The sequence below is a fragment of the Puntigrus tetrazona genome, chromosome 25 (genome assembly GCF_018831695.1).
Source record: "Puntigrus tetrazona isolate hp1 chromosome 25, ASM1883169v1, whole genome shotgun sequence".
Lineage (NCBI taxonomy): Eukaryota > Metazoa > Chordata > Actinopteri > Cypriniformes > Cyprinidae > Puntigrus > Puntigrus tetrazona.
In genome coordinates this window covers 6187970-6200785 of record NC_056723.1, presented here as the reverse complement: position 1 = coordinate 6200785, position 12816 = coordinate 6187970, and the positions used below count along the sequence as shown (strand labels likewise).

The following is a 12816-nucleotide window of genomic DNA, read 5'->3' as shown; positions in this document are numbered from 1 at the left end:
TTAATTTTTCTAAGCGGAAAAAGAAAATGAGAGTAGGACAAAACCTCCTTAAAGAGGAGTTCAGGACTGACTCCTAATCCTCTGACTAGAAGAGAGCTACAAAGTCAAGTGGCTGGATTGTATGATCACATTGGCCTGGTCACACCTGTCAAGCAAAAAGGGGTTATTCTTGTACGGAAGGTCTTTCAGGAAGCAGGATGTGGAAACTTAATCAAAAATACATGGGACAGCCCACTGTCGGGAAGCCTCAGAGACGAAGCCATCAAGTTATTTGAAGAGTATATTTAACTAGGCAAGATAACGTTCCTGAGAGGTTTAACACCTGCAGGCTGGAAAGGAAGGCCGTGGGGAATTACATTCTCTGATGGAAGTGATAAGACCTATAGAGTTGTGGCATATTTCAGGTGGGAATCAGACAAGGGCATTGAGATGAGGCTAGTTGAATCTAATGCCAAATTAACTCATTTGGATCAGAAAGGGGAAGCAGTTAAGGCTGAATTGTGTGGTGCCGTTTACGCAGCCAGACTTATGAAGTATATTGAGAAGCATTGTCAAATGGAGACTGAACAATGGTTCCATCTACTGGATAGCCAAACAGTTTTGGGAGCTATTCAGCGGGAAAGCTATGGTTACCAGTCCTTCTTTGCCAATAGAGTTGGAGAGATCCAGAGAACTACACCTGTTAAAGACTGGTGGTGGATTCCAGGTGACTGAAATACTGCAGACAAGAGGAGCTTGTCCAGAATACCTCAATGAAGACTCTGCTTGGCAGAAAGGGCCAGTGTTCCTTAAATGGCCAGTAGGGGATTAGCCATTGAAGTCAGCTGCTGAAGTTGCAACTGTTGCAAGAGAAAGCATTCACAAGCTTCAGAGAAAGTCTTTCTTTGCAGTTCTAACCAGAAGTCTGGCTAAGAAAAGACCAGATTTAGGCCTCCTAGAAAAGCACAACTTGACAACTCATGAGGATGGAGGGAAAACTGAGATAAATTACCTCACTGCATATTCCAGTATCTCTGCAAGTGAAAATGAAAGGCAGCTGGATGTTCCATTAGAAAGGATGTTTGATGGTTTAGTAACAAATAAGTTACTTGATTTTAAGAAATTCAGCAATTTGTCCAGACTGGCCAGAGTTTGCTTGGCTGTGACAAGCTCTCAAGAAGTGGTTGAAGATAAAAACTAAGACCTTGAGTTCATCAAAGCGGGAGGTAAAATCTTTGCAAAGAAGATTGACAGTGAGTGAACAGAAGGATGCGCTTGAAGATCTCTTCCTAACAGCCCAAAAGAATGTGATCTTTCCTTATACTACCTTAAGTAGGTTCGCAGTATACAAGGATAATTCTGGACTGTAGGTTTGTGGGGGTAGAATTCAAGTTTTCAATGAGGGCAAAATGTCTGTTGTAGTCTTGCCTTATAATGCACATGTGTCAACACTGTTGGCTCAGGAAGCTCATTAAGTAAATCATGAAGGAGTGGCTGGAACTTTGTTGAAAATGAAAAGAAAAGCTTGGGTGGTAAAAGGCCGCATACTAGCTAAGAAGAACGTAGATAGCTGTGTGACTTGCAGAAAGGCACAAGCGAAACAGTACCAACAGATTACAGGAGACCTTCCACCAGAGTGGACAGAACCAGCTGCACCAATTCTGGGTTTATTTGGACCGTATGTGGTAAAAAAATGCGGTAAAAAAGAGGGTGGGACTGAAATTTTGGGAATCGTGTTTTGTTGTATGGTCTCAAGAGCTGTTCATACGGATATTGTCAGTGATCAATCAACTGAAGGATTTCTGCTGGCATATCAGAGATTTACAGCTTTAAGGGGAAATTTAAGGAAATTGTGGTCAGACTCAGGATCAAATTTCATAGGAGCCAAGTCTGTTCTTAAAGATCTTCTTTAAGAGATTCCTAGAATGACAAGACAGAGTGAAGTTAGAAGTGGAAGCAGCCAGACATGGTACAGAGTGGTCTTGGAAAATTCATCCAGCAGATTCCCCTCATAGAAATGGAGCAGCAGAAGCAGCAGTCCATCTTGTCAAGCGAGTCCTCCAAAATTTGGGGGTTAATAGCAATCTGTCTTGGGGGAAATTTCAAACCTTTCTTTATACCACAGCTAATTTGGTCAGTGAAAGACCTATTGATGCCAGGGTACAAAGTCGAGAGGACTGTGTGGGATATGTGGGTCCAAACTCTCTTCTTCTAGGAAGAGTGGGGACCAAGGAAGTTTTGAATTTGATAGCTATCCATACAAAAGACAAAAAATTATCCAGGATGAAGTCAACAGGTTCTGGAGAAGATGGTGTCAGCTGGCAGGTCCTAACCTGTTTGTAAGAAACAAGTGGCATACTAAGGAACAAAATGTGGCTGTGGGAGATGTGGTATGGTTGGCTGACCAGAATGCTTTACGAGTTCAGTAGTTGGCCAGAGTTGTCAGTGTAAATGCAGACACAAAAGGTATAGAAAGGGATGTAACGGTCACAATATTGCCCAGTTATTCTGTTTCCATTGTTAAATCAAACCAAGCAGAAATGGTTAAAGATGTCAAACAAACAAACCTTTATGACAAGATTCCAGCTACGATTCTTCATAGGGATGTTAGATGCTTGGTTGTTTTGATTCCCATTGAAGAGCAATAAAGACACCAATTTTTAGCTATGTGACCTTCTTGGGCCAGTTGACCAGGAGCTCAAGTGGGAGGTGTTAAACCAAATGCAAGTAAGGAGAAAAAAAAAAAAAAAAAAATAAATATATATATATATATATATATATATATATATATATATATATATATATATGTGTGTGTATATAATCACTGTGCATATTAAGACACAAATCTATCAGATAAAATGAGGTTTCAGATCTGAAGGAAAAAAGTGAAACTATTGGTTGTGAACACAAACCAAGAGCAAGGAAGCTGATTGGTCAGTGGAACAGCACATGATGTCACATGGAACCAGGTGTGTGTAATTATCACGTGCAAAGAGTGTTTGTGGATGTGCTTCTCCAGTTTTTTTTCTCTGTTTCTTCCCAAGTTGGTCTTATTATTGGTTGCAAAACCAAAGAAGTGCAAATCCTGCACTTGGTTACTAAGTTGGGTGTAAGCAACTTGAGTTTGGAGTTTGTTTGAGGACAACTGGGAGAAGCCACAATGTACTCATCAACTTTGAGATGCTACCGGTAGGATAAAGACTTTTTTTTTTTTTTTTTTTTTTTTAAAGCAACTACTGTGTTAAAATCTAACCTGTGAATATCCCAGTAATGTTGTTTAAATGAGTTAAATCCTTAAATGATCTTAAATGATGCTATGTGTAGTCATTTATATAATAATGTTTGTTTGTTTGTTTGTTTGTATAGATTATTAAGCTAAGCATCTGATAATAAGTATCTAAGGCTTAGCATTTGAGAAAACACTGAAAATGAGGAAATGAAGATCGAATTGTTGCAGAAAAATGTTCAATGAATTGCTTCGCAAGCATTTAAGCTCAATTTTAATGGTAATTAATTGAAAATGCTAGTGCCAGTGAAAACGAGCTTTAAGTACATGCGCTTCTGCAACTTTAAATAGCTTGTGATAGTAAAACTGATTCTGATTGTGAGTCAAAGATTTGATTGTTTATCAGCTGGTGCCTTAATCATTATAGCTGTGGTGTGACCTCTGTAATTCTTTTAATATTAAGAATGCTTTTTATAACTGGCTTTTAAACCAACACTAGAAAAACCAATGAAATGTGTTTGGGGTGGGGCTACCAGTTTGGCTGCCAAATGGAAAGCTAGACAGGTTAAAAAATCGGTTATGTTCATATATAATTTTGTGCTACTATTGGTACAGAAATGACCAGTTACCCGTTTATCGTTTCTTGAAACAATAAAATCTGCTTGTACAAAAACATTTTCATATATAGGCCTCTATAGAGAGGGGAAGTTAGACCCCATATTTCATATACTGCATGATTGCTTGCCTTTTAACAGTTGGCATAAATGGCAAAATGAAAAATCTGTTATTTTAAAATGCTAAGTCCCTAAAGAGTGATGCACTAAGCATGTATCCCCATTTTAACTGTATGCAGGCTATTTATTTATTTATCTTTTAATTTATTTTTATTGCTGAGGTTTAAGGCTGGGTGAATTAGCATTTAAAGCAGGCTTACAGTATCTGGGACAGTGCAAAAAGCCATGAATAACTGACAGCTGTAGAAAGCAGACAAGCGTGGAGGATGAGGCAGCTGTAGAAACGAGTCTGAACAAAGCAAACGAAGCGATACATTGCTGACAGAGGGGATTTGAATATCCGTGTGTGGGAAGGAGGTCCAGCTTTGCCTTGGAGAAGAAACTCTGACCTTGAAGACGTGTTTGATGAATGTGTATTGGTCTAATAGTCACAGAGAAGCCAGTGAAATATTCATACAGACTTATTTATTTTTGATGGTACTGTGTGGTTTAGGTGGGGGTTTGTTTGCAGCTCATTTCCAAGAAACTCTGTTGTATATGAAGCCAAATGCCAGTTATCCTTCAAAACTGTGCACAAAATATGAGTTTACAAGACAATAGTGTTGGAAGATCTGCCTTTTATGGGCTTCAAGGTTTATTTGAGGTCGCGAAAGGCATCACAGTCTCGCAAGAACTCCACAGCGGCAATTACTGTCTCGCAGGTGTCTGATATAAAAGATGTTTTCTCATCAGTACTGCCAAACCCGTTCTGGTGCCTGTCTAGCATCCGCGGTGTCCCGCAGATAATGCTCTTCTCCTGAGGGAGTGACACCTGTTGTCTGTTGTTTACAGGTAGAAAAGCCTTTCCCATGGTCCGCTGACTGGCTGAGGGAAGCTCAGGGCCTGCCCCCGGCCCTCGGTAACCCCTTCATGCATAGTTACCTTACCCACGACTGCAGGCTATGTATCTAATTGCCGTTTTATGGCCGTTTAGCCCTTGCCTTCCCCGTGACTCCTTCAGCGTGTATTATTGATGAGGCGCTGCCATCCCAGAGCAGCTCACCAAATGCTTTCGGGCACTGAGAGCAAAGCTTTCTGTCATTTCACTGTGAGGGTTATACGTCGGCACGTGCGTATGTGCCAAAACCACGCCGTGGCCGTTCACGGACTCGCAGATGTCGTGAATATCGTTGCTAATTAGACACAGCTGGGCCATGGCGATATGCATGCAGAAAATGAGGTAAAATAATGTGGCTTTTTGTTGCACTTCATTGTCTGCTCCCCTTTAAAGCTAAACAAAGATGCTCATTTAATTGAGGTGTTAATCGGAGATTTGGAATTTAATTACTTAGGTTTGTGCAGTGAGACATATATTCTTTAATTTCTTTATATTCTGACTCTGTTTGGTCATAGAACTTATAAGAAAAGTGAAATCAATCTTAAACGTGAGCTGCAGCTAGTAGTAGTAAACTTTTACCTCAGCTTATGGTTACAAATTTAGCCTCAATTGGCCTGGGGCTAGCTAGTTTGCGGCTAAGTGTTTTTTAATTTTTTTTTTCATAGATGAACTTGGGTAACAGGGTTGAAACGTATGACTACATTTCTAAGTAGTTAGGTAGTTAGGTTCTAAGTTTTTTTTTAGTTTGCTTATTTTGTACAGATCATGATTATTTTCATGTTTTAAATGTAACAAACCACTTTAGCCATGCTGCTTTTATTGTAGCTTTTAGAAAACTAGCTTAGCTAATGTTTATGCGCAGTACTTGGTAGCTTAGCATCTAAGCTAATCTTGTCTTTAGCATCTAATGCATTCAGTAATAGTCATAATGATAAATGGCTTATCAGCTTAGCTAATTTTTCTGTAGCTTAGCATCTCAGCTAATTTGTGACTAGCGTTTGCTCTGGACTCGTTACAGACAGTGTCCATTCAACATAGTAGTGCTATCAGGGTAAATATCACCTCTTGAGTTGGCTTTCTGAACGCACTCTCAGAAATATATTGTCTCTTTCCATCTTTAATAACAATCTCAACCTTTGTATTTAGGTTGCGTGTCACGTTTGATGTGTGATTTGATTATTTATTTCTTTATTGCCTCTTCTCCAAATCCAATTTTAGCTGACATTTCTTCTGACTGTAACGAAGTATGACCTTTGAAAAGGACACTTCCTGAATGCGGACAACAGTTTGGGCAGCTTCGCTACGCTGCAGACGAGTGAAGCCCGAGTTAGCTTTTTATGTGTTTGCGTTGCTTCATGAAAAGGCCTTCATGTCGTGCGCTTCTGTTGACGTGTTTGTCGTCATCGTCGTCACCGAGGTTGACTGCCACACACCCGAGAACAGCAGAAACGAGCGCACGGAAGTGTGTGCTTGGTGAGTACAATGTCTGGTTAGGAGCTAATGAAGCTTTCAGAGGGACTCAATAATTCCTCTCTCTCTATGCTAATGTGGGTGAATGATCTGTCTCAATAAGGCCCTTAACCCTCCTTCCCACGTCCCACATGTGCCTGACTCCAAATAGATGACACGGTAATGACATCATTCGTATGCAAGGGCACACGGCAAGACACCCTCCACCTTTACATGCGCATCAAGTACATACAGACGTGTACACATACACACGTAGAGCCGTTATCCGGCTAACAGGAAACGTTTAAAGATGCTCCAGCTCTCATTCGCCAATCACTCAAGCCTCGTTCTTCTCTGAAAGTCATTACCGTAATTGATAGTCTGCGACAATCTGAAAAGGTTTATTTGGGAGCTAAACTCCCTCAAGGGAGTATGACGGCTCACACGCATCTTTGTTTATTGTGCTCTATTTTCAAACTAACGGCGTGTGTGATTATTTTCTTTTCTTTGGAAGTCTACGTCGTATTCTCATTGAATTATAATTTTTGAGAATTAAAAACCCGAAACGCAGAGGTGAATACTTCTGCTTCTGAATAAATGGAATTCTTCATGAATAGCCAACAAAATAGAGCCTGAAATAAACATTATTTTTATTTATTAATTTTGGACAGTGAAAGTAGGTGCTTAACCTTCAGAAGATTTTTGTAAACTAAATATTTAAAAAAAAAATTGTCAGTGATTTTGCTTTTCTATTTTTAATTTTAACAGCAACCCTGTTACAGAAATATTGTACTGTTTTTATTTCTTTTCAGTTCAAGCATTTTCCTGATTTTTTTTTTACATAGTTTTATTATTATTATTATTTATAAAACCTTTAGTATTTATTAGCATATTTGCATTTGTCAATACTAATATATATACATGTATATGTGTATGTGTATATATGTGCATTTAAAAAATGTTTTTTACTTTTTTCAGCCAAGCCAAATGTTGCATTGTAGTTATCAATAAACGTATGTTTCTCATAAATATGTATACTAATACAAGTATTATTATTACATTTTAGTACAATAACTTTGGCAAAAGAGTTGAGCTTGCAAGTAACAATGAAATTTGAAAACCACTTGATATTAATTATTTTGGAAATATCAAAATTAAGTGAGCATTTCAAGTTTATTTAGCAATGTAGTTACAAACCCAGATTGTGCATATGATGTTTTTTTTTTTTAAGACTCTATTAGCTCTCTCCCCCCTCCGCTTTATTTTTTTTAATACATTAAAATCACTTTTAGCTCTTATAATAAGTCAGACTAGCTAACTGCTTCATCAATATGCAATATTCCGAATCTTCTGTATTTCATGTTTTAGTTCCCCCAGCTGTTGAAGTCCTTGAAAGTCATTTTTCCATTGCAGATTTGTTATTGTATGAAGGTCTAGCAGGAATCAAGCCTTGACGGACAGCACTTCAGGTTTAGTCGTGCTGGTCCCCTAGACCCTTCCTTTACAGCCCACTGTCCAGATGAACTCTTCTATTGTGTGCTAAGAATAATAATGTCCCCACCAAAATACGGAGCCCTTGTGTGTCCCTGTGGAGGCCACCTTAATAATCTCATTATCAATTTAATGAGGTGATTAGAATGCTGAGGGCAAGTGGAGCAGGAGTGGGCGCATTACCGAGAAACTTTTGTTTGAGGAACCGAAGGTTATTTTGTTTGTCAATTTATACGTTTTTGTCTATCCCTTTCCCACTCACCACCTTCTCTTGTCTGCGGTGTGTGTGAGGACGCTCTCCGTCACTGGTTAGCTGGTTCCAGCCTCTCATCCTGCGACACAGGAAATGGAGAGAAAAGAAAGTGTGAGGATTCACAGGCTGAAGTTGCTATGGCAACAAGTCAGAGCAGCAAGCACATTTTTATTTCATTTAATTATTTGGGTTTTTTAGAGTTTCTTTGCTGCTGGAGAGTCCTTATGTGTCACGCTGGCACCGGCTAAAGAAGATTCCGATTAGACATATTAGCATGTTAAAGCGACTTTGTCTTCAACATATGCAACAAGTGGGCGTTGTCGTTTTACTTGGTACCTTTTCAGAACTCTCCAGAAAGCACACATTGTTTACATCTTTGTACCATGATATGCCAAAAGGGCCCTTTAAGCTCTGTTTTTTCCTATTATGACATTAGTAGTAGTTACAAATGTGCATGCTGGGGTTGCTAAATAAAGTTGACACATTTGAACTGCAGAAAAAAAGCGTGAACAAGATTTTATTTCTACTACTACCACTATTAAATAAAAAAATATAAGGCATTTTGGTATCGGTTTTATTATTATCCCCCGTGAGCATTTATTGAAGATGTTATCTTGTTAGTTATTAACAGATCAACATATTAACATCCACTTTTGCATTATGCATTTTCAAGAAGTCAGTCAATTATAGCAGAAGTCATAAATGTACTGTTGATATTAGAAAAAAAGTAGATTTTTGATTTGATAATACAGTAAAACAGTAATTCTTATATATTATTGTGAGTTGAAAAATATATTATTTACAGTGTAAAGGTCACTTTCAATTCTTGCATTGCATCTTTGTTCTAGCTGTCTGTATGAGAGGTTTATTTTATTTTTACTTTTAAGAAATGCGTAAATTCAAATCAAAATGTTGATGTTAATATGTCAATTTGGGTTCATTTCTTTCTTTTGTATAAAAGTTGCGAAAACTTGACTTACAATCTGAAAAAAAAACATTTACTTATTTTCTGTGACATGTTGAAAAAAATAAATTCACAAGTTTTATTGTTTGTAACCCATGCCTCTTGCACTGACATGTTTGTACACACATATCTGCGAAAGCTCGACTGTGATTTTATTATTTGAATATCAAACTTTTTGTTGTAGTCACTGTGCCAAACTTACGGACTTATAGCTATTATTTTGTAGGACCAGTACAGCTAACATAGGTAAAAATCCTTATTCTTGACTTTGTGTTGACTTTACATGTATAAAAAAAAATGGTTATCTCATACAGGCGCAGATCTGCATGCAGGCTTCCATTGTTCGGTTTTTCTGGTTGGCTGCAATGATCTTTTGTTTTGCTGTCAGTAATAAAATGCAGGTGAAGGAACAGGTCAGGGACGGCTTCGGTCCCCTGGGCGGCACTGGGGCGAAAGGATGCATCTGGGCGCATTGATTATCTGTCAGCTGCTCCTGATAGGATCTGAGCAGGCGAGTGTTGGGGTATTAAGTGATCTGAAGTATTCAATAAATATTGATAATGAAGGCCTGTTAGTGAGGCTCCAGGGTTTTTGTTTCAGCCTCAGGAGAGGCATTGCTTGCTGCCGTCCCACAAGGCCGTGTATTTGCGCATGTACTGTAAGTATGCAAGAGAAAAGGTGTTTGCTTTTAGTTTAACTCCGAACCTTTAGAAGACCTTCAGTGGAAACTCGAAGGGGTTTGCACACGTAATACCTTTCATCCCACTGTATTAGTTACTGGACCTGACACAAACATCATTTAGAGACCCTCACTTTTATTTTGGAGTAATGCTTCCATCTCGGCCTCCCACATCTAAAAGCTCTGTTCTGAAAACATGCCTTATCTGCTTCACAGTCATTTAGCATTGTATTGAGTTTAGAGGCTTTTAAGGCTCCAGGCCTCCTTTTCCTCGATTTAATTTGTTGTCTTGAAAATGACCAAGTCTCTGTTTATTGGATTGGCGAGGCTGCAAGGTACCGTACCGGTGCACTTATTCCCTTAACTTTGGGCCAGTCGCCGCACTGCCGTTGTTTGCCTCCCTTGTGTTTTCTTTATCACCTTGTCGCAAATAGTCAGTGTTAAATCATTAAACTCTCTCTCTCTCTCTCTCTCTCATTCTTTTTTTTTTCTCCTCTGCAGAAACTTGTCCGGGAACCCTCTGATAACTCTCTCATGGCAACTCTTTCAGAATCTCCAACTTTTCGAGCTGTAAGTTAAATGTTTTTTTTGTACTTTCTTTATATTCCCAAACCTTCATTGATTTTTCGCTGTTGTTAACTGGCGGATGGACACCCTGCAGGGTTGAATTTCATATCTAAGTAAATATAAGCCTTGATTGTGCAATAAATGTTATTTCTTCGCCCCAAAAATATTTGAAACCCATTCTTTATGCTAGTTTTGCATTTTTGCATTTTCATAGGAGGACCTCAGATGATGCCAACCTTAAACCTAGATAACTACCAAATAACACTTTTATAGAATATAACATAATTGAAGAATAATTAACTATTGCGGTATGGTGTTCAATGTTTGTTTGAATACACTTCATTAACTAACTGGATGATTTTCTCTGTACATGTCTGCCATCCTCTTGACACATAAATGTAATGTAAAAATTGTAACTTCCTGTGAAAGCCGCTTTACGGCGATTTAAAAAAAAAAAATTGCAATGCGGGGGACCTGGTGATTTCAAAATGCCACAAGTTTTGCACTGTTGCGTTTTCATAATGAGAATTATGAGTTTTGGCTTTTGGATGTTGTCTGTCGTTTACACTTGGTCACTTCAGCTTGATTGTGATCTGACTGGAAAAGAACAATACATTTGCATGCGATTTGCTATCCATCTTGCTATCCGTGTGTGTTAAAAAATTATAATGTTTGTTGTATTATTTAAATATAATTAATAATTAGTTTATCTAGCTAATTTGTAACCTGCTTTTTCCCTGTTCTTGCAATAGCATAAAACAATAAATAACATTTAATTACATCATTGCATTGCATTAAAATATATAGATCAATTCATAAATAACATGACCAAGTAAATTTCCCATTAATGTTTACTCAAACATGCATTACAGTTAATTAAAGCTAAAACTGAAACTAAAAGCAAAACCATAAAAAGTGATTTAATTTATTCGAACTTGATGTACGCTGTATTGTTAAAACATGCTGCAATATTACTAAAACTTTACAAATTAAATTAAAGGAAAAAATGACTAATTGGCACAAGACAGCTTTTTAAAAATTATTAGTAGTTGATGTTTTATGCTGTTATATGCACTGCACAATTCCAATGTAGACTTTATCTATGCACTATGCTCTATATTATGAGCTTTAATATTTGGTTATTAGCATATTTGAACGTGTTGATGTTTATTTAATGTGTGAAAAGACTCATTTGGCAGCGGTAGCCATTCACTGGACTCTTGTCCAGGATTATCGCAAATCATGTAAAGCAATTTCATAATTATGCCGGGGGTGCCATCACAGTCCTGTCCAACATGCAAACACCAATCAGCTGAGTGCATAGGACTTTATCCATACAGGCATCTGCGTCTCGGTGTGTTCGTGTGCGCGTGACTAAACGTGATATTTTAAGCCAGGGAAGCAGGACAGCTCCTCTGAGGTGGCCCATCTTCTCTGCAGGGTTAGCACGTCCTTTGGAGATACTCCAAGGAGAGGAGTACTTTTGGATTTCCTGAGAGATATCGAACATGTGTTGTCCTTAGAAATAGAAAAGTGCTAACAAAAGCATGCGGCCATGTACTTTCCATCTTAATGGCCAACTATCCTAATTTTAGCTGCATGGCCTTCTAGTTAACATATCTGTCGAGTCAAGCATCTCCAGGGACACGTTGGTTAAATCTGAACTTATTTCGCATTTAAATAAGCGGCTAACATCACATTACGACATTCGTGGTCCTTCGTGGTCTTTATTATATTGCAGGTCAGACGGAAATGACAAATTTCCTTGCGTTCACAGCTGCGCTCATCATGTGATTAGTCTGAGGGTAAATTAATTTCATGTGACATAACCCAGGTCATATGGGTAATACCAGAGTCATGAGGCGACGATGATTGTGGGACACCCTCTCTAGAGGAACAACACAACCATATTCCATATGTGCACTCTTGCGTAATACTAGCAAAACCGCCATCTGCAAGCCTCCTGATGTTTTCATTTCTTATTGCTTTCGTGCAGTCTAATCCCTCTGTTAAATATACATATTTTGGAGGCTATTTATTTTTATTTTCCTTGATTTTAGAAAAATGTAAATACATTTTATTTACTTAAACCCTAGATTGTATATATTTACATGGGAATTTAAGTCTCTTTTTTAATCATTATTATTATTATTATTATTATTAATTTTTAAATCACGCTGTCTGAAACAGAAGTACAGACCATCGTTTAACAATTTGTGGAAAAAAAAAAAAAAAAATTTAATAGGGGTGTTTTGACATAAAAGGAAACATGAAGTATAAATATATGAAGTTGATCTCCAATACTAACCAAAACATCTCAATTTCAGAATTGCACAATTAAGTGTATTTTTGATTTCGGCCTCCAACGATTATGTAAATACAGTAATCAAGTAAAAATCCCAAATCACACGCGAATTAGTAAAACCATGTAACATGACTGTTGCATAATGGGACGTGCTTGATTTGTCAAAGTTGATTAGATTTATTCATGTTTTTAAAAGTGCAGAAGACAAATTGTGCTGTTCCTCGGGAGGATTTCTGTGCGTGAGACGGCGCATGTGAAGCCAACTTTTAGAAAGCGGTTATTGCCTAAACAG

General features: G+C 38.0%; 1 protein-coding gene across 4 annotated transcripts in view; it reads left to right on the top strand.

Moving 5' to 3' along the window:
* The window catches only part of ntrk3a (neurotrophic tyrosine kinase, receptor, type 3a), a 184417-nt gene that overhangs the window by 64065 nt on the left and 107536 nt on the right, over window positions 1–12816 (top strand). For 2 of the 4 annotated variants that reach the window (XM_043228369.1, XM_043228368.1), the window contains exon 4: window positions 10154–10222. In XM_043228369.1, coding sequence (XP_043084304.1) covers window positions 10154–10222 — 69 coding nt within the window. Of the gene's footprint in view, window positions 1–2980; window positions 3169–10153; window positions 10223–12816 lie in introns of those variants that run through there. The other 2 variants (XM_043228370.1, XM_043228371.1) reach the window with 2 other exon arrangements.